General features: G+C 39.6%; 1 protein-coding gene across 7 annotated transcripts in view; it reads right to left on the bottom strand.

Annotated features, from left to right (window-relative positions):
- Positions 1 to 26,937, bottom strand: part of GLI3 (GLI family zinc finger 3) — a 205,279-nt gene that overhangs the window by 38,280 nt on the left and 140,062 nt on the right. For 5 of the 7 annotated variants that reach the window (XM_090142200.1, XM_031599386.2, XM_090142201.1 and 2 more), the window contains 5 exons: positions 26,305 to 26,451; positions 18,329 to 18,530; positions 3,648 to 3,864; positions 2,125 to 2,241; positions 746 to 886 (listed from right to left, as the gene is read on the bottom strand). In XM_090142200.1, coding sequence (XP_089998326.1) covers positions 746 to 886; positions 2,125 to 2,241; positions 3,648 to 3,864; positions 18,329 to 18,530; positions 26,305 to 26,451 — 824 coding nt within the window. Of the gene's footprint in view, positions 1 to 745; positions 887 to 2,124; positions 2,242 to 3,647; positions 3,865 to 18,328; positions 18,531 to 22,253; positions 24,723 to 26,304; positions 26,452 to 26,937 lie in introns of those variants that run through there. The other 2 variants (XM_031599387.2, XM_090142204.1) reach the window with 2 other exon arrangements.

Raw genomic sequence — 26,937 nt, 5'->3', positions numbered from 1 at the left:
CCTTTTTTTTTTTCAGCATATTTAGATAAGTTCTATGAAATTAAAGTGATGCCCTGCTAGCTAAGTATCTGGAAATGTGTGGGGGTGTTGCACTTGGTAGGTTCCATTCTATTTGATGGCTCATTTTTTAGCTTACTAAAATACTAAGAACAATTCACTTTGGCAAATGGAGAGGAAGAAAAAAGACAGATATAACTAATATATAGCATAGCATAAATAGCACTATCCAGTTTGCTTTTGCTAGAAGGACCGAATAACTCTGTCGCCATGTATTTATCTAAATAACCCATTCCAGCTTCCACACGACAGTAAATTGATACAAAAAAAAAAACCTCTTCAAACCCTTAGGGAAAGGGGAAGAACTCCCCTCACCCATTTTTACTGTTACAATCCCTTTTGGGGAAAAAATCAAACTTGGCTAAAGGTTAATAATAATTCATGTCCAGCTTACTATTACTCAATAACTATCAAAGTCTCTAACTCAAAATAGTGTTTGCTGGCTTACAGGATCAGAGCCATTACAATCTCTATTGAAGACTTTATTGAATTTTACACTAAGCTTTAGCTGACTGAACAGGTCAAGCACTGTGGCTCAGTTTTCTTTATTCTCAGAAACTCATAAACCCCATTCCAGTTTGCAGCGCTGTTAGCTAAGAAACTTGACTCAGCACAGGGTCAGAGAACCTGACCCTCATGAAAAAGGTCACGTAGTTTTAAACCCAGTTCCTGAATACCATTAACTTACATGCACTAGCTGTTCCTGTGTGTCAAACTCCCGGGAACAGCCTTCCCAATGGCAGTTCGTCTCGTAGACCACTTCAGGCTCCTGTTTGCTTTCATCTTTGTCCCCTTCCTCCTTTACCAGGGTCATACCTTCTGGCTGTTCCTGGAGAGATGAAAAAACAGAGGTGAAGAGAGAGGAAATTCTGAAACAGAGGAGGAGAAGTGAATTACTTCATCATTAAAAGAAAGACAGGGAAACAGATTATTCTACCCTCAGTTCACTCTGCTCTACAGAACACAAAAGCTCAAAACAGGCCTGGTAAGCCAAAACCATGTGTCAAGTATATGTGTAAAATATATATTTCTTCCTCACAAGTATCCACTGCAGAGAATTTCTAAAAAAAATCCATTTACATGCCAGTTAAAATCAGATCATAAATGCTCAGCTTCCCTCTCCCCATACTGGAGCAGCTCTTCATTTGCACATTTGCCCTAATAATTCAGTGGCATTATGAGTGAAAAAGGCATTACTTAGCATAGCTGAATTAACGGGAATTTGTTTTTAGTAATAAAGTTGGACATAAATCACCAGTCATCCAGACTGTGTTTATGTTGCTAATCCAGTGACAGTTTTTCACATAAACAGTCTTTTCAAAAGCAGACTGGTAATTCCAAGGCTACACGTCAGCCCATTCTTGCCCGTAATACGTGCATGGAGGGGGTGACTGGGGGAAGATGGCTTTTCATTTCAGTTTTTGATTCGCCACCTTTAGCTCCTCCAAAGGACTCCTTCCCAGCTTGTACTGGCTCAGATGTTGGCACAAACATTTGGTTCAGATTATGTCCTCATGCTATTTCGCCATTTCTAGCCTGCTGTGGGATTTAAATGAATCTTGCTCTCTTTTCATGGATTCACTCACAAGACTGAGTCTCTGATTCTGACCTGCCTTTCATCACTGTAAATCAGGAATCACTCTGCTAAAAGCAGTGGCATCAACCAGTAAGGAAAGCTTGGTAGAAAAGTGGAGGCCAGCACTAAGGCCTCAACGTTGCACAGTGCTAAGATCTGTTAGAAGTCAGCAAGGTGTAAATATTCTTGCTGAATGGCAAACTCATCCTCAATAAAGACCTCGATATCTTTGGTTCCCTTTTCCACAGAGAACAGAGGGCTGAGCACTCAAACTAAATGAGATGCTTCTCCTTCACACTGCTTCCACTCTGTCCTCACCCTTTAACAAAGCAAACACTCATTGCTCTATATTCAACCCCTTGCTACCACGAGCTCATGTGTGTGCATGAGATGAAGGCTTGTAAGAGGCAGCAGGGCTAAAACATGGCGAAGATGTGTTTTCCCTCTAGCAGTGAGAAAAAAGGCTTATAGCTGAGATCAGAAGGCTGTACCTGCACACTTCCTGCACCCGGGCTGGGGAGGTCCTCGTCAGGCTTTATCTTGGAACGCTTGTTGTGCATTGGATCCCCAGTGCTGCTCACTGCAGACTCACTTGTGGGTTTGTTCTGCTGCAGGCAGTTTTTTTTCCCCCAAAAAAGACAAAATTAGACTGTGATAAATACGCAGCTACCAACTGAAACATGCAGCAGCTGCTCAGCAACTGTATATGGAGAAGCTACACTGTTAATTATATTGGATATGCAATCAGACTGTGCTTCAATTACATAGCATTAACTTGTGGGAGAGCTGCATCACTCAACCTTGTAATGGAGAAGGAAGGGAACTGGAAGGCAAGCATCTGACGCTATTCCTTTTTACAAACTAATGCTGTTTTTGTCAGGCCAGGGAGGAGTAGGAAGACCCTGAATTTCCACATGATGATGACTTCAGAAAGGCAACTCTGAAAAGCCAAATTGCTAAGCTAAGTGTGAATAAACAGGAGAAAAAAGATCTTTTTTACAATTGGAGGAAAAGTTTTCCCACTTCATGTCTATATGCAAGATCTCAGCTTTTTTAGTGCATTTCCCATTATAATAGTGGATAGGGAGGAAAGCTGGACACTAATGTGAGATTCTCAACTGAAAAATCCTAGATGACGTCCTGGATTGTCCCAAGTCAGCAGCAAAGCTGACTTAACCACTGACATAAACAGGCCAGAATCTTTTTTTTCTTCTTGCTGGATAGAACATTGTTATCTACACCTGCAAATGGATCCTGTAGGAATCCAGATTAAAGATACCTGAACTGCACAGACCCCATAAAAATCAGTATGCTGCCTACAGCAGTATATATTGCATCTACATTTGTAAAAGCTAGCCATAATATAAACAACTCCCAGATTGATGAATAGCCTATCCCAGGTCATCTAGAAACAAACAACATGAGTTAATAAAAGGTGAAACAAGAACTGTGCATATTATTGTCTTGATACCCTGCTGCACATCTCCAGCTTTTGAGAATACAATTTTCCTATTGAAATGATTAATTCTAACTCACCACGTTCAATTTTGCATGAATCAGAGAAAAAAAACTTCAACCTCTGCACCACCTTTGAGCAGCTCACACCAGTTCAGGACAGCAAAATACAACTCTGTGCCTCGAGGTACGCTAGACAACTTGATGTGGATGTGAAGATGCTAAGCTTTAAAATGTTCAGTGCTTCTACATGTTTTTCCTGTTCTTTGCTCCCCACCTGTATAAAGTTGTCCAATCCAGCAAAGGCAGGTTGGAATAAGGAGCTGCTGCAGCACACTGAAATATTTATGAGGATTAAAAAGCATGCTACCAATGAGGAACACTGCATCTAAGCCCATGATTTATAATAATGGGACAGCAAATGCTATAGCTGCAAGAAAACTGTTATCAAAGGGTCTCGGTGACAGTGGTGATTAACTGCTAACACGACAAAGTGATTTCTTTCATTTTTTCATTTTTAAATTAGCTGGGTACAAAGGTTTCTTTCATTGTCTCTCACCTGCGTGGACTCAGAAGGTCCAGAGCTGACCTGGACAGGGTTCAGAACACTGGGGATGCCAGGGATAGGTCTCTGGGTAGGAAAAGTTGGAGCAGGATGGATGAGAGGAGGGCTGTGTCCAAAGGCAGAACCCAGGGTTTGCTGACGACTTATAATTTGCTGATGCATTTGCTGGAGGGATACCGGTGTAGGAGGGTATGTGAAACTCAGAGCAGGGCTGAATTTGGGAGAAAAAGGAGGGAAGAGGGAGGAAAATGATGAGGGTCATTACAGTATGGCACTGCACAGATTAAACTCTTAAAACCATGCCCCAAAGGATGATAAATCCTGCTTTTAAACCCAGAGTTGGTCTGGATTTACTAGTGAGTGCAAAAGCGATACCTTAACAAAACACAACAATTTCTCCTAACATTTACCACAAAACCACAGAAAGTTGACAGAAATAAAATTCAGAAAAAAACTGAAATAAAAGGCAAGCAGTTCAATAACAGCTATTTATTGCAATAACAAACTTTATATAAAGAAAAAGAATGGGTGCCTACATGCTTTATAGTACTTTTATTGATAATGCAGTTCCCCTACGTTCGTCTGTATGAAGCAGTTCCTTTAATCTTGGCTTATGTTACACTCTTTCATATGTCTCTAGATCTTATTACAAGAGGAGAGAAAATCAATTGGTTAAATGTGTTCTGAACACCATGCTTGTCATATCACTCATTTGTTTGCAAAGATGGAAAGCTCAGTTCATCCAAAATGTCACCTAAAGAATTTCCATCAGTGCCGTTTGGTTACAGAAACTGATGGATTAACCTTTCCCCTCTGAAACTGGTGATCAATGACTTTCAATGTAGAAATATTCCAATGGGAAAGCACTTCTTCTTCCAGTTTAACAACATTAAATGTCTATTAAAGCCCATTATGCATGTTAATACCTGTCATCACTTCATTACTTCACCGTACTTCCCAGACTACAGTGACTTTGGAGGAAATTACACTGCCATCTAAGGACCTGTTCTGTGGGTAGTGCCAAAACATTCCTTGTGTCATACTTGAAGAATAAACGGCATGGGGTTAAATCTTCAAACACAGAAATATGAGATTCTCCTGTAAACATCTGCCAATAACATATTACTGCAACAAAAAGAAAGAGGAAGAAGAAGTGTATACACGGATTATTTTCTTTTAAAAAGGTCAGTTCAGAAGATTAGACCTTGAAAGAAAGGGATGTAGGATAATACCTTTTAAGAATCAAGGCTTCTTCTAACGTCAAAGGGTGGATTTAATCCAAATTTACAGTCTGGGGTCTTAATTGCTGTTACACTTAAGTGCATTAACTGAAAATACTGTGATACAAAAAGAGCTAAAATCATTTCAACCATTTTAAGTAATAATTCTAAAGAAATTCTGTGTTCATTAATTTGACTATGCATTTTGTCTGTTTGACTACAATCTATAAAGAGACAGATCCAGAGTGATTACATTACTATTATTCCTGATGAGAACTCTGTATTACAATAGTTTGCCCACTTAGGACAGAATATTATTAAGAATACCCCGAGAGAATTTTACTGGTCTTTGAGGAACTCTCCTTTCATTTTGCATTGTATTCTTTTTAATAAAAGGAGGCAGAAACGGAGTGAAAACAGTAATTGTTCACAGCAAGAGTTAGGGAGAAATCAGTAATAATATTCAGTTATTGCAGCTCTATAGTCCCTGCTAGTGTTTCTGTAAGCAACCATGAATGATTACAGCACGACTTAGCTAAGGTAGCCACTATGGATGATTGATAGGACATTAATCAAAAGATGCATATCAGCCTCAGAATTTGTTCACAAGCTTTCTTCTAATAGCTGATTTCATGTTCACTGAGCTCTATGCCAGTTTGTTCAATTTATTCTTCAGTGTACAAGCCATTCATCAAAGAACACAATGATTTAACACCCCCTTTCCTTTTTAGTGAACAAACATTACTAAGTGTAACTACTCCAGTCTGTTCATTAAAAACCATACAATTACAATGTCATACATGAGGCTGAAACAATGCCTCCTTGCTACATCCCTGCTACTATCCTATGTATTATTTTAAGTTAATCTTGTATACTTCGAACACTTTAACATCAACAAATGCAACACAAAGTATTTTGTTTCCCTGCGAGCAGTTAGTACCTAGGACATTTTCAACCCTTAGATGAACCAGTTTGAAAGAAAAAATAAGTGGATTGTCTTCTTTGGGAGCTTCAAGTACAGAGCACCCTTGGAAACTAGGTCTTCTTTTTTTTTTAATTATTATTTCTTTTCCAGATGCCTAAGAATGTTCAGCAATACCTAGCTGGTAAAATTTTGGTGATATTCTTCTGATTCTACGTGTTAAAAAGACAAACTCAGAACTAATCTACAAGATGTGACTGACTGAAGCCCTCAGCTCAGAAATGTAGCTCCTACCTATCACTGTGCTGTGACTACACATACACGAGCTTCTGAATCTAACATTAATTTTTCAACCTATGCAAAGTACAAGAGATCCTTCCCAAACAAATCAGGAGGGTCAGGAGGAAACTGCCATGAATAGAATATATTTTTAGTTCGGTAGGAGGGCTGTCAAAGTGTCAGTGACAAGGAAAGTTGGATGGTGAAAAGAAATCTCCAGCTGCGAGCAGAAGACTGCAGGAGCACCACAATGTATACTTACAAGTTGTACTTAATGCAGCTGAAATACATGTACTGGAGTTTGGCAGCATTCTCTACTCCATCCCTCCAGAGGTCAGAGATGTCACCTGTGCTAACAGGTTATTTCTAGTGTCATCCCTGCCTTGCATCCTCTACTCCACACAGAGCAACACAAAACATGCTTATGTCTCCAATGGCAAAATACTTGTCTAACTAAAGGACAGAAACAGTGCTGCTTTAACAAACACAGAAGCCAGTTTCATTGGCTTGCAGTAATATACCTTACGCCAATAGAGTGCAAGTGCTCAAAAGTTAAGCATATTTGTTACCTCCCTGTATATAAATACATACAGTCTCTGCCAAAAGATAGATTTCACCTCATAGAGATGTCCTCTTTCTCTACATTTGCTTTAACACCACATGGAGCCTTCAGAAGTAGGATGTTAAGGCATGCCCTGCTGACTCTTGCCCAGACATCATCTTAGCTCATGCTTCTTACTGGAAAGCAGTGACACCAGCAGCAGATGCAATGAGATAGAGGTGCACAGATGTGCTGAGGAAAAGAGGAATTCTTATTTCTTTAGTTTTTTTGGGTTTTGTTTGTTTGTTTGTTTGTTTGTCCAGTACTCAGCACCACAGGCTTAATTGAGGTACTGGGATTTCCCCATGGACTCTCCAAACCTAAAACCCCTCAGACTGAAACAAAAAAGGAGACTGCAAAGGAGCGGATGAACAGAGTAGCAACTAGCCAGCCACAAACAGTACTCATAAATGGTGACAACAGTTCAAACACTGGGCTACTTCTTAAATAGCTCAGATAGCTGTCTTCAAGTAATCCCAAATGTTTCTGGAAAGCCTCATGAAAATCAGGCAGGATGACCTGTCTGGGTTTAACGTCAACCTCAGGCAAAATGCTGACACAGGACAGCATGGCCGATTTTCTGATCTGAAAAGATCAGAAAGATCCTAAGGAACAGAAGGTATCAAGGCTTTTCTTCCTTTCAGAAACCATTCAGGCTGCTCAACAATGAAGCTGATAACTGCGGGCAGAAATCAAAGCCTGCAGCACAGCTAGCACAGAGCGCTCTGCTGCAGAGATCTGGATATCTGCCCTCCTTCAGGAAGTTTTTAACATCCTTTGTTCAGTAACTTTGTTTCTCTTGCACACAGGACATGTACAGAATCTCCCTAGCCAAGAGTGTCCTCAGGCCCCATGTGGATCCCTCTGTCTTGCCCAGCAACTGTAGGCCCTCTTGTTGGCCCAAAGGAGCTCATATTGGTTTCCAGCCAGGAGGCCAGCACCACCAAGCAGGATGTGCAGTGGCCATGTCTGTTCAGAAATGATGTACTGATATGGCACTGGTGTCACTCAGTGGTTTCGGAGACTTCAGTTTGCATCGTGTTTCCTCAATGATACCTCCAAGGGGCTACAGTTCAGACACAGGGTACTAAACACTTCTAAAATCCAGATGCCTGAGGAATGCAAGATGACTGCCTCAATCACCCACATTTTCCAAAACAGAGGCCACTTCCAAAAAATCTTGGGCTGACAAAAATGTAAGTGAATTATAAATCTTCCATCTATCTACTGAGGAAAGACAATGTGTAACTTCAGGCTTCTGATCTGTGTTTGTTACAGACTTTTTTCTTTAACAAAGAAAGGAGAAAGGAAAAGAGAAAAAAAAGATGAATGTTTACGAGATCACTATTAACTACATGCAGGTTACCTTTCTAGTTGTTGAGTTCAATGGGGGGCAAGAGTTTGAAAAAATGTGTAATACTTTACTTTCAATAACATTCAATATCTCATATTTATATAATAACAATATATATTTATATAACAGAACAGCCTAGCAGTCATTTATTTTTCCATACTGTGGGCTTCTATGTATGTCTGTCAGTCTGTCTCTTTCTCCTCTCCTCCACTGCAAAGCCTCAAGCTCCCTTTTACCAGAGGTAAAAGCAGTTCAGTGAACTGCACTGCAATTACACGAACACATCAAATTTTAAGGAACTGACTTCAAGAAGAAGGAAAACAGACATTATAATCAAAACCAAGCTTTGTGGCTGTCATACTAACAAGGTTGTCCATTTCTGTCTATTTCAGCTGTGCAAATTGCCAAAGTCAGAAAAAGTCCTTATTTCTTATACATTGCATAAGCGTGCCTAAGCAGACAGGCTGGCACAAAAATGCAGAGGAAATTCCAACCCTGTGAAAGTGGGAGTATAGTTTCATTATATCACAAAAGTTTCCTTTTATCACAAATGTTTTCTCATCCTCACAAAAACTGTGATGATATCCTCCTTGCAACATGAAACACACAGTTCTGCAAGATCTGATGCACGTAAGTACAACACACATGCTCACCCCATGAGGTAAGGAGCACCTTGCACTGCAAGGGACCTTTCCAACATGTGCAAAAAACCTTGGAGCTCTCAGCACAGACTGCAGTTTCTAACACCTGCTTTTGTCATCAACTGACACCAGAAAGACCCAAGTCACTCCTAAATGGACTGCAGCTCATGAAGAGAGAGGTAATTTGAAAGTGGACTGGATTCACATTGAATAAAGCCGAGCATCAGGTATTAGCTGGGCTTCATCACAGGTACTGCCACAGCTTCTTTTAGCTCATGCTCAAGTAGGTACAGATGTCACTATTTCATTGTACTCTCCCTTATGAGTTGCACAAAGTCCTTGGGCAAGTAAAGTTGAGAAACCAGGCTTCAGAAATTCACCAATAAATGTAGCATGAATGACTGGACTCATGGAATTGAATGGAGTTTTCAACCTTTTTAGGCCAGGAATTCATCTTTAGTTTTTGATACAGATTTGTAAAATCTTTATTGCTTAGGAATGTTCAAAGGGCCTCACAAATGCCCTTCCAACATCATATCCACCTACTTTTCAGGAAAGCAACTTTTACATACTGCTGAAGTAAAACCAGCATCAGAAAGCCCTGCAGAATTGCCCTAAGTCTAGGGTCTAAGTCTAGGCACAGCATCTGTTGCTGAACTACGTTATTATCCAAGTCATAATGAAGTTAACAGTGATAGTTTTCACATGTTCAGTTGTTCTTTTTTCAGAGGAGCAATGTAAGAAATAGCTTCACTCATCCCACAGTAAAGTGACATGTAGGAGCCACTGTTTACATTGGGGGACATAAGTAAAAGGTGGCCAGGAGTTGAACCAAGGATGCTAAGTGGCAGTGTACGAGCTGATTTCAAACTAAAACTGATGTGTTTATAAAACTATGTATATCCATTAATATGCAGCCAGGAACATTGAAAGTCAGATGTGGAAAGCTGTAGATGGTCAGCATGACAGTCTCATACTCTGACTCCAAAACAGACACAGAAGAAAGAAAGCCAATGAGTCCTTCATGGAATTGGATGAGAAGAAGCTGGGAATATCATGTAATAAAACTGTCTCCTGTTGTTTGAGTTTGTGGAAACAGGAACTTGTGTAAGTTCTTTGTAAACAAACTGGAGCAAGAAAAATAAGTTTCCAAATCTGTCACCCACTTCTCCTTCTGACGGAAGCAGCCTGCAAAGCTGAATATTGACAAATTGCTCAGGTCACTGAAGTGACAATGCACTCAGGAACCTTGTAGCCCAGGAAAGACTTGCGAAATTCTTACTTCTTGAAATATATTAGATGTAAAATGAAAACCAAATGGTATTACAGGAAGGGAGAATTTAAAAATGCACTTCTGTTTGAAGCCCTTTACCTACAGTAAAAGTAACATTTGTCAGTACTAAGAAGATTTTTTGTTTTAAATTGTCTTCTTTTCCCTCAGCTTTCTAACTGGCAGCAGTCATAGATAACACAAACAACTGATCAGTTGTTTTAATGGCCTGTCACTTAAGTACAGGGGAAAACAATTTCAAGCCGTCACCACGAAACCAGACATACAGTATGATTCTAAAGGCAGCTCTGAGTCTTGAAATCCACATTTTTCAAAACTAGGTTTCATGAATATCCCTCTGCATTTGTAAAACTGACACATTTTACTAAAAATCACTAACTTCGAGACAAGTCATCTAACTGGATTTGTAGAGACGCATCTAATAAAGTTATACTATGTTTTCAGTTTTCATCAGATAATAGCCATCACCTTAAAATTGCATTTAACTCACATGCATCATTGCCTCTTCTTTCACTTTTCCACTAGCAATTTAAATTAACAGTCTGTGGTTGCACTATCCCTTCAGCTTACCATATTATCTATTCTGTTTTATCTGCTAGGCTAGGTGAAATTTTTCTTCATGAATACACTGCTGTATGCTGGAGTAAAATGGAATGGTTTCAGAGAGCAACAGAACTACAAGGATTAACCTTATATGCTCAGACAGCATTGACAGCTTCGTCCTTCTCACTGTGCTACTCCCGTTCAGAAATCTTCAGTAACCCAACTGGACTTTGTAACAATAATATCTTGTGTAATCCATCCGTGTTCCCTCTATGCAAACTCAGGACATTTCTGGAAAACCTATTTCACAATCAAATTCACGGCTAAGCTTTTTGTTAGTTTCTAAAGACAATATCATTAATTACTTGGAAAGTGCTAGTTAATACTTTTTAGGGTCTGCAAATGAAGCGAGCTCTGTGTTAAACCCCAGCATGTTTCTTAGCTCCAGGACCTTCCCAGAATTAATACTGCACTGGGTTCAATGCTTTGTCTAAAGACTTTAAGCTCTGGTAGTATCAAATCAATCTGGAACAAGTTGCCTGAAACTGATTTTTAATTACAAGATCTGTGGTTATACCTGTCTCCACACACACACATGAACATAACCACATTTATATATATGTAAATGTGTATATTCAACTATATATTCAACTGTTCTTTATTTTGTTTGACTTTTCAGATGCTTTCTGAAGGCAGAGATCTTGCTGTTCTGTGTTATGTGTGTGGGGGGTGAAAAATATCTACAACATTCCAACGCAATACGCAGGTGATCTCCAGATTAAGCTCCCTGAACATCACCATCTGCAATCTGTATGCACTTTCTATAGGAGGCCAGCTGCAGAATTGCAATTCAGTTGAGCAAGAGTTAGATGCAACATTCCATTACACTGAAGAATTTCATTTGTATTCACTTTGTAGCACTTCCCTGCCATTCAGAAAGTCTAGAAAAAGGATATAAAATAAAGCTATTATGGAATGGTCAAGCATTATATTCTTTTTTTTTTTTTTTTTTTTTTTCCCAGATTAACTGTACATAGATACAAGACCACAGAGAATAAAGCCCTGTGCTGCCTATATGTGACATGTACCTAGTTACAACAGAACCAGTTTCAGTGGGATTACACCTGGCCTGAATTTGAATCTATCTGAACTGCAATTACACCTTCATTTATAACATACTGCATGCTATTACTGAGACCTTTTCATGCAAGAAAAGCCTCCACTTAAAGTCAGCTTTGCGTCTCACTTAGACCCCAATAAGAGAGATAATAAAATACAAAGCACTTTTAATTCCAGAAGAAATGACATACTTTACACCTGGTACATGCTATCAAACAGAGCTTCAGGCAAAACACTGCCAAGTATATTTTGTTCTACCTGTTCTACTCTAAACATGCAGATTACATGATTCAGTTCATTAAGCAGCATTTCTGTTCTTTGACACAGAGTCAATAAGTGAATACATAGTGCAAAGCCGTAAATACTTAGATCTTACATTCTACAATAGAAATCACAGAATTAAGCAGTAATTTTTTATTTATTTTTTTTTTTTTAGTAAAAGTTAGATATGAATTCTCAGGTGGTGTCTTCTGTTTTTCATGGTAATTGTCTGGCAATTATCAAGAGCCCTAAGCAGCCTGACCCAGAGGGTGGTCCAAGCCATTCTACCATTCTATGAACAGAGGTAAGCAATGAAAAAACAAAACCTGTATCTTTGACATAATAATTTTGAGGAGTATGGTGAAGAGTTAAGAGTTACCTATAGAGCTAGATATGCTAGATGAACAAGCAACATGACAGTCAGATGTATAGTGATGTTCAAGGGGAGAGTCTGAACTAGTCAGACACTGCCTCTAAGTCACTCAGGCATTGAGTCAATTCATGAGGATCAGTGCAGAATTCAATGTAAGAATGAAAATTTGCTCAACATGAAACTATGTTAGGACAAATAGAAAGAAATAGAGAACACACAAAATCATGGTGCATTTGAATTGATAGTCCTCTTCTGGAATATTATTGAATGTAGTAGAGGTAGTTCTTCAGAGAGGACTAGAAGAAATGACAATACAAGAAGTCTTTAAAGAGCAGACTGAAAACCATTTGCCTCAGAAAGGAGACGAATACAAGGAGATATAATAAGAATGCATAAAATATTGAATAAAGAAGGAAGGCTGAGAACATGAAGGCTCCCTGTCTTATAGCTACGAGATGCTCTGTTAAATTCAAAAATTGGATAACTTAAACTTGATAAAAGGATACTCTTTTTTTATATATATATACAGTGCATGATCAGACAGTTGGGCTCTCTGCTGAAGTTATTTTCACTTTGTCACACAAAATACTTCTTACTTTCAACTGTGTATCTTAACTGTTTTTATGTTTCACTTCACTCTTCTCTTTGTGTTTGCTAAGAGAAATTAATATATTGTCACTTGTCTGTAGCTATAAAACAGTTCAGTGAAAGGCAATGGCTATCCCAAAAGGTCTGCACGAGGTGCTTATATGACAGGAGGAAATCATTAAGAATCCAATACCTGCGTGCAGGAAAGATCACTCTTCCCTGGTGATGCTAATCCACTGATGCCTAAGCTCTCCCTACAAACCTGGCTATCTCTTTCTAGCACTCTTGGCAAATGCATCCTCAATACCATTCCCCTGATGTTCAGCTTCAGATCAAAGTGATAGGAGCCAATATATAACCAGGATCTGGCTGTAATTAACCACGCTGTGTAATCTCTCTTTCCTGTTCTCATGACATCAGGGATGCAGGGGAAGAATCTGGGAGGAAGAAGAAAAAAAAAGTGCTGCTGTGCTTTTTCAGTTTCTTTCAGACCTCACAGGAGATCCCAAAGGGCTGCCATATTCATAACAAACTGATTTTTAGGACATTATGAGATAGCCAAGCCATATTCTCAGGTACATCTGCACATATAGAAAGAAAATATCTTGTCCCAGGCAGAACTGCACTGGATTTAAACACTTTGTAGCTCACAAGGAGTTCAGCTCATTTTCTGAGAACTTTGTACATTTAATATCATAGGGCTGCCAAGGGACTAGAAAAATACAGGAGTTCTGAATTTCTGATCATACAGAACAAGAAGTCCCAATCTTCTGTGTTTATTAAAGATCAGCTGATCTTTTGTAAAGGTTTTGAACTGTTACCCTTAATATCATGGGAAATCATTACCCCCTCTATATTCACTCTAGGCCACCCTGCCTCTTTAAAAAAGAAGTACCAGTGAAGTGCAAAGTCTAATAATTGTCACAGGTAGCAGATATAACATGTAAGCACATCCTGACAAAAGATGAATAGCAGGGGTGCTGGACTGAAGCAGGTAACCAAATGAGTAACTGTCAAATGAAGGATTATCCTCATTTGTTGCTGTTTCATATCCTCCTTTCTGCACAATCCTTCCCAGCTGATACCTAAACCAGGTGTTTTCAAATGCACAAAGTAGAAGCTCTACCTTGTGTGCTAAAGGAGATCCACTATTAGCTGCCAGCAGGAGAAACATCTTCTTTTCAAGTACTCAGCCAGTAGTCAGGATACAGAATTACACTGCCAGCTGACAATGACAAAGCACCCACCAAGCAAAGTCCTATCTGGATTGTGCTAAACTATTATTATTTATTATCCTAACTGAAGCAGTGCCCACATCAAGGACTGGAGCCCTTTTAATGCTTGGCTCTGTAAAAACACAGCCCTAAGTGCATCTCCTTTCACATGACTTCATCTTAAGCATCCCACAGTGCTCATACAGAGGGTCCAAGACCAAAAAGCTTTTTGAAACATGGGATGTAATCTTTGAGCCAATGAAAAGACAAACCAGGTCCTGGAAATACTTTCTTAACACAAGTAGCACCTCTGAAACAAAGCAGGTTGAAAGGGCACTGAGACTGCAAAAACAAACACACCCGAACTAAACCTGCCTGTACTCTCTTGCTCTCACTCATCAGTCTTTCATTATTTGACCACACACCTCTTCTCCTCTTGCTCCATCAGGGCACAAGACACACAATACTCTTCAATGATAAATACTGGTATTATTCTTCTTGCCCAGGATATTGCCCATGGGCGTTCCTTCCACCGTATTTAAACTTTCTGTGAGTACAAACTTACTGATACCTCCCTGGGCTCCTTGTTGTGCTCATCTCTGCAGAATCAAAACACTTCACAAAACATTAATGCTATCAGCCTCCTTCTAAGTGAAGGGGAAGGACTCCTGTTTGCACAGGCACAGAAATCAAAAAAGCACTAAGGATAAGAAGTGCCACTTGTTGCAGGTGCCCAGTTTCAGATATGGAGGCCCAATCTCCTGGGTTAATTAACAAAACAGTGCACATTAAATTTTCAAAATAACCACCAGCAGCCATGGCTGTGAGCGCTCAGCTTCTCTGAAAAATCAAAAGTGCCTCCAGAAAAGAAACTGCATGAGCCTGGTGGTCACTTCTGACTAGTGCAGTTTGCCCAGCGTTAAGCTGGGATCGTGCTGCAAGAGCAGGGTCTGCTCTCCACGCAGCAAACAACCAGGTTAACAGATTCTCTCCTCTTTTACAACTGCCTGAGAAAGTGGAGGCAGAGCCTGCAGCTCTGACTGACCCAGAGAGAAGGCTCAGCTGGTGCGCTGAAGCAGGCAGGGGTCCTGTGAAAAGAAACCAAAGCTACACAACCCTGAAGTTAAAGAAGGCATCAATGCACCATCACAAGGGGGCAGTACCTTCACTCTCATTAATGACTGGCTTCTGTGTGTCTTATTTTGCATCTTTTTCTCTCTTCTAGTGCGATCTTACTTTGTGTGTTACATGAAAGCATTTTGTCCCAGCCTGTTCAGCCTGGACAGATCCCGGCTCTGAAAACTGGTTTCTTTTTCATGTTCAAGGAAGGCTGTTATGGTTGGGCAGACAACTTTGACTCCAAAAACTTCCCAAAGAGATTCCAGATTAACAACAGCTGCAGCTGCAGGGGAACGTCCTTCTTCCTTTCTGTGCGCCTCGGACTGGAACACTTTGGATTCTTCGTCAACATCTATTTAAGACATGCTAATAGAGAGCTCCTAAGGCTGTTCGCTTGGCTGAATGGGATAACTTCCCATGAACAGCAAAGACTGTATCTGTAGTATTTAGATGACTTTCCTGGCAAATTTTAGCATCTCAGAGAAATGGCAGCAAAAGCTCTTTTACTACATACAGGAAAGCCTGTTGACCTCTAACTTCATTATTAGGAATTAACAATTTTGCTGGCATTTTTGTAAAAAATCAGCCTTTAATATGTATCCGCCATGAAAAATTCCTGCCAAGTGTAAATGATCTGTGCTGAGTTAAAAGTGATTGGAAACATGATCTGAAAGTAGAAGGACTGTGTAACATTAAGTATAGTTAATGACATCGATATTTCCTAAAATACAAATCCTTCCCATCTTGGAATTCTATCTACAGGCCTGCTGAACTATATCACTTTCTTGCTGTAATTCCTATGAGATTTACTTGCAAGTTTCCAGAATTTTACACTAGGGAAAGGTTTTCTTTCTACCTTTTTTCTACATTTTGATCACTGCTGCAGACAGGATATTAAACAGGATGAACAATGATTTGATTCAGTACAGCAGTTCTTGAGCTGAATGCATTATTTACAAGACAGTGGAATGCAATAAATGAAGTTTTACTGATAGCCCTGTTGCTATTTAGTCTTTGAATTTATTAAAGCAATGAAATGGGGCCTGGTTTGAATACCTTATGTTACTGTTTATTTTGGTGTAACTGTTACGTAGACATGTTCACATGAGAGAATTTAAAGGGCATCAACAGAGGTGAGTTTCAAACATGGGAAAAGAGGCAGCTCCCCCTTTCCCTCCTTTCCATTTGGAAGAATGGAGTGATGTTTATCGCTTTCCATGTTGAACGTGAATATTCTTGTTAAAAAGAAGAGATTATGAACTCAAAATAGCTAGGAAATTTTGGAATTTCCTGGAAAGCACGATCAGGGAGTGCTGAAAGCTTCTGCTAAACACAGACTCAGGTGTGTAAGCCTTGCTCTCCCCAGTGACAGCAGTTCACAAGACCTACCATACCACTTGGTAAACCTTTACTTAGTCTCCACCCTTAACTTATTCCAATTCCTCAACCATCTTCAACAAAACTGTTCATCAGACTTGCTTGGTAGGTACAGCCCTTAAGCTTGTGATTCAGCTTATCAAAAAGATGTGATAACCATTTCCAGCTGTGGGGTATGAGTAAAAGGAGGAAAGGCTCCAGAGTATGCCAACTTTCATGCACTTTTTACCAAAATTACAAACAATGGAAAAGGAGGTTAGTAATTGGAAGTGCCTTCTCATCTTAATAAGAATGGGATAGTACACCTTCACACAGCCAAAGCATTTAACAGATGTGATCCAAAACTGCTGTCAGCTACTGATATAAATCATATTCCACTTTCGGAAGCTTGATAATTGGGGCTGTGGTTACAAACGTCATAGAGCAGTATGGCAGAGCTGTGATACCATACCTGTGAAAAACTACACAGCTACTCAAGCACATCAGAGCTATGAAGCAGGGCTATTCAAAAGAAATACTTTAAATAAAAACAAAATAAACAAAAACAGCGCTTATGCTAATGCCAAATATTTACAGTTCTGTCACTTCCAAAGTTTAGCAGGCTCATGGTTTCCAATACACAAGTTGTATTCTCCATTTTTTCCAGCAGTGCAAATCCCCATTGCCACTTTTTGAAGTTTTAAGTGTGTCATTTATGCTGGAAAGGCATGTTTGAGCCTTGCCAAAAATGGGTCTTTCAGATCTCAAGAAATTGCTGTGGGGACTTGCTCCTTTCCCTCATTCCAATTTGAAGGTGGAGGCTGTTCTTAAGCCAGGGATCAGAAGCATTCTTTGTTCGAGAGCCATAAATGCAAAATCAGTATTTCCTAAGACTCTGGAGAAGTAAAGGATTTTTTTCTGGAATACCAAAAGAACTTTTCTCAGTTAACATACAGCAGTGTCACACACACAAGCATGCCCCACAGCCGCATCTCCATTTTTGATGTTGCTTTTCCTCATTTTTTTCCACTCACGGTTTTTGGCACTTTTACTTTTGTTCCATCTCTCTGTGCTCTGCTTGCTTCCCATTTTTTTCCCTGCAATGTACAATTTCTCCCCACCTTGTCTTTTGCTACTCTGCTCTTCTGTCTTCAGAACAAGCATTTTTAGCTGTTTTCTTGCACTAGAAGTGAACTGGCCAAGAGAAGATCACCTCGTTTCTAATTATACGAGATGATAACATTGCTTTCTTGGTAGAAAAAAAAAAGATAATTCAGCCACAGAAAGTCTAATATTTCAATATACAAATTAAAACATGAAAAAACTTGAACACTGATGCCAAGAAAATTCTAGTAAACTGTTTTAATTGAACAGCACCACATTTGTGCTTTGATCTTTGATGATTGTAACGTAGGAACATTTCACTGTCTGTTACCTACATGGACAGAAGAACACGAGACACCTAAGTCACAAACCTATCCTAGAGCTTCTTTGAATACAGATTCCTGAGTACACACACACTCACACACACACACACACCATTTCTGCTGGCCACATGGAGTATCATCTGGTCTGGATGACAATATACCAAAATGTCCCTTGTGTTTACCTTTCTGAACAAGAAAAAAAAGTATTTTATACTTCAAATTAGGCTCCAGTAAACAGTATAGGAGTTGCAAATACACATATACACAAAACAGATAAAAATTCACATTTGTATGTATACACGTCTGCATGTCCATGACATAAAAAACCAGATACATATAAAATATACATAGAAAATGCTGTGCTTACCTTATTGCGCTTGCAGATAAGTGGCCATAAGAACCACTGGCTGAGGAACTGCTACGAGAATTATTGAGAATTGTGACCAAGGAATTTGGAGATGTCCGTATCATGGTCTGAAGGTCAAAGCTGTGATCAGATAGGGGGGATATAGACAACGTACGCTTTCGGCTTGGTCTGGCTGATAATCTTGGACTCGGAAACCTGGTGCCTGTTATGTAAACACAAATAATTATCCACCAGGGTACTTAATTGCATTTATTTTTTATCAGTGATGGGTAGGGAGTCGCAAGACACCAACATGCTGTGATAAGCCCACTCTCTCCACTTGTGATCTACTGGCTACAATTGAGGAAAATTAGGATGAAAAATCTATCTTCCTGTGGCTTACCTCAGTGGAGCTGTGTTTATTAATGTGCAAGCAAAATGATTAATTGCTAAACAAAAGGAAAGGACTTTTATGAGTTATCCCTCTTATTTCTGGTGATTTATGAATCTGATGGCTTCTTAGACTTTCACATCATTAATTCAGCCACAAGCAAGGAGATAGTCATTCAGATCTAGGCTACTAACAAACCCAAACCCACGCGTCCTTCATACACGAAACCAAAGCTAAAACTGTTAAATACAGCACAGAAATGAAGCGGTAGCTTTTCCTTTGCTGACCACACTTCTGCCTGGACAATACTTGATGCAAAACTAAAAATCAGAACTGAAAATCACTACAAAGGTCAGTTCTATCAACAGAAGTTAAATTGGCATTCACAGCATTAGACTGAGAAATGGTAGGCTTTATTTGAACTCATCCAGGATCCCATGATATTCCTGTGTTGATGTGCACAGGGCTCTACTGTTTCCAGATTTCTTAAAACTAGAGATTAAGCTTTTCAAAGCAGTTAAGAGAAAGCGATACCATTCAAATAAATAAATATTACATTTCTAAATCATTTGTGCAGCTTTGAAATTCTTTAACCCTCCTGTTCTATTTTACTACATCATCTCAACAATCTGCAGTCCTGGTGGAAGACAGATTGCTTTAAATTCATTCCCTTTATTTAATTATTTTCCATCTCACTTAAGTCTTAGAAGGAGAGAATTAGTCTCCCTCCTGTGTACTGAACTATCTCCTTTAACAGTATTGTAGCTTCTACCTTTTTAGTCCCTTTAACCTGCAGTAAAGGACTGAGTCCTAACAATCCTGACAGGTAGGCTCATACAGGTCTCTGGTTCAATTTTTATTTTACTGTTACTTCTCTCCAACTCCTTGCCTTCCTCTGTAACTTACTCAAAACTAACACATGCTAGCAAGCCTCTATTATGGATCTACTTTTCTTGATTCTTGCTCATCTCTTAGTGCTCTGGACAACCTCTCAACGGAGTACTTAAGTTTACATGCCTAATAATAACCAGTCAAATGGACTCCAATTAGACTAATCCCAAGGACACAGCTGGATTACAAATTGCCATTATGCTTTCCTTATCCATATAAGTTGCCCTTCTGTCTGTGTACACTATTCAAGGTTTTTATCTGGCATTAAAAGCTGCCACTTCATTGCTGCTGTGCTTCCATGACCACATCTCTGCCTATAGTCCTTCTTCTAAGCTGCTCTGAGTTTTGCCTCACCTGCTAACAATTCTTTTTGGCATTTGGTTAAGATGTTGTTTTGTTTTTTCTTTTGTGCATTATCTCTGCAAGAGGCCTTAACCCATATTGCTCAGCCTTTCAATTCAATTCATGTTTTCGATTCATCGTTTAAAACTCAGGCATAGCCATTTGTTTCTTCCCAGAGCTACTACACTTACTTTACGCAATCTATTTTATCTCCTTTTTATAAGCTTGCTATTATAGTGTGTCTGCTTGATATTTCATTAGCGCTGTGCTTCGTATCCTTCATATCTTTTTAAGGATGAGATGTTTTATTTGTGCGAAAATAAAACCCACCACTGATAAGTAGCTCTAAGAAACTGCAATGTACTTAATAAGAAAATACAAGATACATGCTATGGTAAAACAAAAACGGCACTTACATCTTTCACCCACAACTCTCATCTGCTGACTGTTCAGCCAGCATCAATTAGAACAAATCCTCTGAAGGCAATGGAGGGAATGTAATTTGCCTGAGCTGAGGATACAATTGGAGTGCTTTAAAGGTGAATAAACTATGCTACTGCTGTTTTACAAGGGAATGGCTAAGTACAGGTGTTTCTGGTTAAGCAGCAAGTAGAGGGAATAAGAACTGTTAGACATTCGCTGACCAGCAAAGTGAGATGTTGTTTAGACATGATGGATGATTACCAGCTATCCTAACAGTGTGCCATATATGACAGGGGGAGTATGTAATTAATGCAAAGACGAATCCTCTAGCACAAACCTCACTGTGCCACCAAGAAGGCAGCAGCCATACTCAGAAGGGGACAAGAACAGCTCCTGCTCTTTTGATAAGCAGGACCTAGTGTACTGTATTTACAGCTGAGAGTCACTGTGTGCTGCTAATGGCAGCATATGAGAAATTTCAAATGAGCGTTTCCGTATATAATACTTTTTAAAAGTTAGTTCTTATACATCAGAAGTTCTGTTCTGAATCTGTACGACTACAAAGGATTTGATGCTTACTTGGGAAAGTCCTCAGGACCCTGCAAAATGTGAACTGATTGCTACTGACGCTGTCTGGACAGGGGGTGCATAGGTTTGATTTAAAGTGGAGCAGTTACTAAGAACACCAACACCTGAATATCTTTCATTTGAAGCTAGACTGGGACTGGGTGATTAAAGCAGGGGACAACACCTGGGTTTTGCTTCTTCTGTGATGAGACGCTGTGCCTGGATGGTAGATAGCCCAGGCATTAGCTGCACCATCCAGCAGTCTCAGGCTTTGTCTTCTCCCTGAGGCGGTGCCCAGTTCTGCCCACACCTAGATGCAGGAATTCACCAGCACTTTCCATCTACCTGGGATGGGGCCAGTTTCCTAAGGTCAAAGGGTTTCTTGTGTACAGGGGGAAATTCCTGCTTCACAGCAGGAACCGACAGCCAAGGCCAAGCAAGAGCTCTACAGGATCTGACAACAGGAGAAGGAGATTCGCTTCAGGGGAGGCCATGATTTTCAGCACTAGAAAAACAATTAAATGGAATTATTGTTTTTTCTGATCTCCATCATTTAATTAGGTTTCACATTCTTAAAAAGTCTTAAGCATGAGCTGTCCATCCACTGCACTGCAGAATGTTTGCTAAACCATTCATTTAGCATAACATCATTCTTAGCTGGTCTATTACTACGAAAAGGAATAGATCGCTTTTTTTACATTACTCTGAATAGTAAAACAAACTTTTCAGCCTTGCCTAGGCACTTATATTAAACACAAACACTTCAATATTTATTTAGTAATTTGAGATGTTTGTCTGCTCACTGTATTCTCCCACTGAAGCATTACATTCCACACTCTTTATAAAATACTTTAAAACAAAAAATGCAGGACCAGTGATTCATTGAAAAGCCATTTCCCGCTGTGCAAGCACTAAAAAAAAAAAAAAAATCAGCTTTGGCAAAGCATGTAAATGGAAGCCGAGAGTGAAGGTTTGTTTAGGAATGTCACCTTTTTGCAGTAGACATTATAGTTATAAGAGGCCAGCAGTAGATAGTAAAAACTTGAGTGTGCCAACAAAAAACCCAGCAGGTGTCAAAAGAAAAGATCTTATTCCTGGGATGGAGATCAATTCTAAAATAACAGATATCTATCTCTATCATAAATTTCAAAAATGAAATATGCCATCTGGCAAATTTGTCCATGAATTTGATTTCTGAGTTGTAGTTTTTAGCATTGCTTAATCATTTATAAGGCAATCTTCAGACATATATCATTTATTCTATCTCTTTAAATCAAGTTTCATCAAACCTGTTTTATTCCATCCCTTCCAATCAAACTTCTTAGAACTCACCTAAAGCAATAGTTTCTGTTGAAGGATATGAACATAAGTCCATTCTGAGTAGGGAGAGACAAAATGTAATCAGAGTGAGGATTTTAATACTGACAGGAGATGGATGAATCTAGAAACCTCAGGAACACGCTTACTTTCTACTAAACACCATATAAAAGCACAGTAAAATTCACTATCCAAGGAAATAGATAGACACCAAACCCAAAACCTGTGATTTTTGGAATTTTCTAAGTGTTTAAAATACAGTTTTGGCATCTTTCAAGCTACAACAATGAATCACAGTTATTGCTACTGTCAGTATCTTCCCCTATTTACTTTGATATTACAGCTAACATATGTGAACCCTTAAGATTAATCAAGAAGATAGGAGGACCTAGTCAGGGATTCTGGACACCAAAACAGCAGAAAAACATTACAGCAAAGAAGAGAATTGTGGTCCACTTTTCATGCCACACAGGTGTGGATGAGGAAACATGTCATGGAATCACAGAATCATGGAATGGCCTGGGTTGAAAAGGCCCACAATGCTCATCCAGTTCCAACCCCTGCTATGTGCAGGTCGCCAACCAGCAGCCCAGGCTGCCCAGAGCCACATCCAGCCTGGCCTTGAATGCCTGCAGGGATGGGGCATCCACAGCCTCCTTGGGCAACCTGTTCCAGTGCCTCACCACCCTCTGGCTGAAAAACTTCCTCCTCATATCCAAACTAAACCTCCCCTGTCTCACTTTAAAACCATTCCCCCTTGTCCTATCACTATCCACCCTCACAAACAGCCATTCCCCCTCCTGTTTATATGCTCCCTTCAAGTACTGGGAGGCCACAGTGAGGTCTCCCTGCAGCCTTCCCTTCTCCAAGCTGAACAAGCCCAGTTCCCTCAGCCTTTCCTCACAGGAGCTGCTCCAGCCCTCTGACCATCTCAGTGCCCTCCTCTGGACCCGCTCCCAGAGCTCCACGTCCTTCCTGTGCTGGGGGCCCCAGGCCTGGACGCAGTGCTGCAGGTGGGGCCTCACAAGAGCCGAGCAGAGGGGGACAATCACCTCCCTCTCCCTGCTGGCCACCCCTTTTTTCATGCAGCCCAGCACACAGTTGGCCTTCCGAGCTGCAAGCGCACACTGCTGGCTCATGTCAACAGAGAACACACGATCCTGGCCTTATTCTCCCACAACATACGCTGTAGAAGGTCCACGGACACTGAAGTTCAGAGCTTCAAGAACTTTCTACTCCTTAGGCAACATTTAATTTTCCAGTTAAGTGTTCTCACTTGGAAATCAGTCTTCCAGCACAACAAAAGGCCAAAACCTGCACAAGCTGCATTTAAAGTGCTTGTGTGCGTAGTGTATGCTGCTGCTGGAACTATTTTTTATACTACAGAAGAGAACAGAGATGCCAAATTACTGTGCTATATGCTGTATAAACACACAATTAAGACACAGACTTGGACTTGCTTCAGAAAATAAGAACAATATCTTGCTTGTATCTATTTGGTGGTTGTGTGGAATAAATGAGCAGGAGTCTTTGAGTGACTTCGCTTGCTCAGAATTTGATAGCAGATAATGAGGGAAACTACCAATTTCTCATCTGTGTTCTTTGACGAGACTGGGCAAAGGTCAAAGAGTACTTTTAACATAACTATATAAACCCTTAAAAAGAAAGACCCAAACAAATGTCACTGCTTTGCATTCATCACTGTACTTAGTTATTAAATGCAAACATGGTCATTGTTACTGTTGAAAAAAAAAGTCTTAATATTGGCTTCCTGCTAATTGTTTTGTTCTCTTTTCTAATCTAAAACTCTGACAAAGAAGAAAGGGGTTTTTCTATAGCATGATGAATGATAGGACATTCAGATTCCTACTTAATGACAATTAATTTACTGTATACCCATGCAAGTTAAGATAGTTTTAATTAGTTTTTACAAAGTAAAAGGGTAACTTCATACTCTGTTTAGATAAAAGCAGCTATTGCCTGACTAAACACATTCTCATCAAATACAGAAGGTGAGCTGAGTGACCTTAGTAGGATTGATTCGTATTTTAATTCTCTATTTACTGTTTAAAAATAACCCATTTGCATAATACCATTACACTTTTTTTTTGTCTTTAACTCTGAAATAATCCCTAATTGAAAAGTTGCTGCTATAATGAACTACCAATGTGTGATCTTAATTTTTAAAAACAAACACAAAACAAATTAAAGAGCACATTTCAAATGCATTGCAGCTAAAGCTGTGGACAGCAAACACTCCTGTCAGAGCAAATATTTAGGTACATTTTATGAATGGGCTGAAGATATGGGCAAAGGTCAATATGCTTCCCCTTTAATAAGAAGGGGAAGTGATAATAGGCTTTGGGATGCAAAACTGTAATTCTACAGAGATTACAGCATTTACAGTCTCTCACACATCCAGGTCCTTTGTGCAAGTGCCACTATTTGTATGAGTACTGCAATGCCTTCTGATTTTCTTTGGTTTTCCAGTCCATCTTTCTTTATACTGAACAGGTCCATTAAATTATGTCTGGCTCTATGTAACTAGTATGGAACAGCTAACTGCATTCAGAAACTCCATCCTCGTAGGAACTAAACACACTGCAAGTACAGAACATCTCAACTTCAAAGAAGTAATGTCCACTTATAAATCTGGGGATTTTTCCTTGCAACTGAAAACAGCAGTAGATTCATATCACCTGAATTATGCAAAAAAGCTTCCATTCTGCAAGATATTAATATACATCAAATGCATTAACAGTGTACCTTGTCCATCCTTACTCCTCTTAAAATACAAACCAGAAAGTATTCTTAAGCTTTTAAGCACTGAAACCTGCGCATTAATTTCTGGTCAATACTCCATGTGTGGGTTTATAATGTTCCTGAAGTGGGTTCAAGGTATTTTACATTACTGTATCATCACTGTGCACACAACAAGCACACAACAAGCACAGTATATGCACACTACCAGTGCAGTATGAGATTGATAAAATAAACTGGATTAAAAAGTCCTTCACTATCAACATATTACAATCAAAATAGTTTGCCTCAGCCAGTTCCATGGCAGTCTGTCATGTCTCAATCTTGTAAAGACTGCTAGTCAGTCAATTATTTCATGCTCCCAGGCATGTGTTCTGAGGGTTAGCTACCTATATTCCTGTGTTTTCAGAGAAGAACCTCCTAACTCCCACACTCCTTGGATCAGCAAGATAGAAAGCAGCCAACAGTGGAACACAAGTGAGAAGGAACCACAAGCTAACAAAGGTTTAAAGAAGCTGTGGGACAATTAAACAACAAGGTGGTGTAATGCTATTGTACTGCTCTGTACAAGAGAGAATGAGTCATCAGTGCTTGATTTCTTGTCACCATTTTTTGTTTCTCTTCTGAAAGGAACTGATTTCATCCCAATAAGCACACAAGCATCTTCTAATTACTCTGCACTACCCTTCTGGTTGATCAAAATAAGTGGCAGTGAGCAATTTGGAATAGGATGCTCTGTTTTCCTCCTTCACCAGAGAGGAGACAGATTAAAGATCTGAAAGATGCTGAAATGGGTAAAGAAGGCTCTTAATAGTAGAGAAAAATAAGTCAGGATTCTTAAGAATTCAGCAATCTGCTTCATCTTACAAGCAGTCTCAAAGTCTATCAGTCTATGATACAGAACTTGTGAGCATGGTAGCTCTCTAAGAACAAGGGGAACATGCTCTCCTAATGGAAAAACATAAGCAAACCTTTTATTAATAGAAAACTTATAAGGGGAAATACTCATCCTAAAGTAAGTTACTGACTGAATAGAAAAGGACCTTTTCAAAAGCACTGTAGCCATAGTGGAAATAAAATTTACAACCTACATTCAGGAGCAGTCCTGTTCCTCTCCACGCTTTCTTTCAAAATTTACTTTCAGACTTAATGTAACCCTTGTTTATCTGGCAACCAACGTTCAGGTCCTCCAACCTCAACAGGAGATTTATGTTGACTCCTGCATGGAGATCTTTTGGGCCAGACAGGAACGATCCATATGGTTTCTTTTGCAGGACTATCTTTATTTCTAGAAAATGTCACTTACTATCCATGGCATGAAGATATTCCATATGAAGAGCACCAGCTCCAGCAGTGGCAGCTGAAGGAATGATGTCTGCGTAAGGGCTGCGCTGGCCTGCCAACAGAGCCATCTGATGATAATATTCAGCTGGACTGACGCCAGCATGTGGAGCTAAAAGCACAACATAAAAAGCAGTGTTAATGACGTAAGGTAAATGTAAAGGAAAGTTTTATCATATTGCTGGCTTCTCTGGCTATTAAAACAGCTTGTTTATTTTGTAACGTAATGCAACATCTGCAGTATGCCACCACTGGTCAGTGTATTACAATCAACGATACTGCAAAGACACCACTCAAAAAAAACCAGCACGATATAAACTATTAATGAGCTCTGTGACCTCATTTTTTTATATTTATTATGAAGTGACTCAAGAAGTGACAGGCTGACAGCAATGTTAGCTAGCATACGATTTATTTAGTCACATAAAAAGCTAACCACATGAAGGAAAACCTTGTTAGAGTTTTATTCTCATTTACCTCATCTTTGGCCCAAAGGAATCCATCCCTAAGGTAACAACATGGCTCAACTTCAACAACCATTCAAGTTTCTGGAGTCTCTGCTTGGAGAACCAGAAGAATTACACTCTCCACGACAGTG

This window comes from Phasianus colchicus, chromosome 6 (assembly GCF_987193195.1).
Source record: "Phasianus colchicus chromosome 6, bPhaCol1.hap1.1, whole genome shotgun sequence".
In the NCBI taxonomy this organism is placed as follows: Eukaryota; Metazoa; Chordata; class Aves; order Galliformes; family Phasianidae; genus Phasianus; species Phasianus colchicus.
The sequence above is the reverse complement of the archived record's forward strand: the minus strand, read 5'-3'. Positions and strand labels throughout refer to the sequence as shown.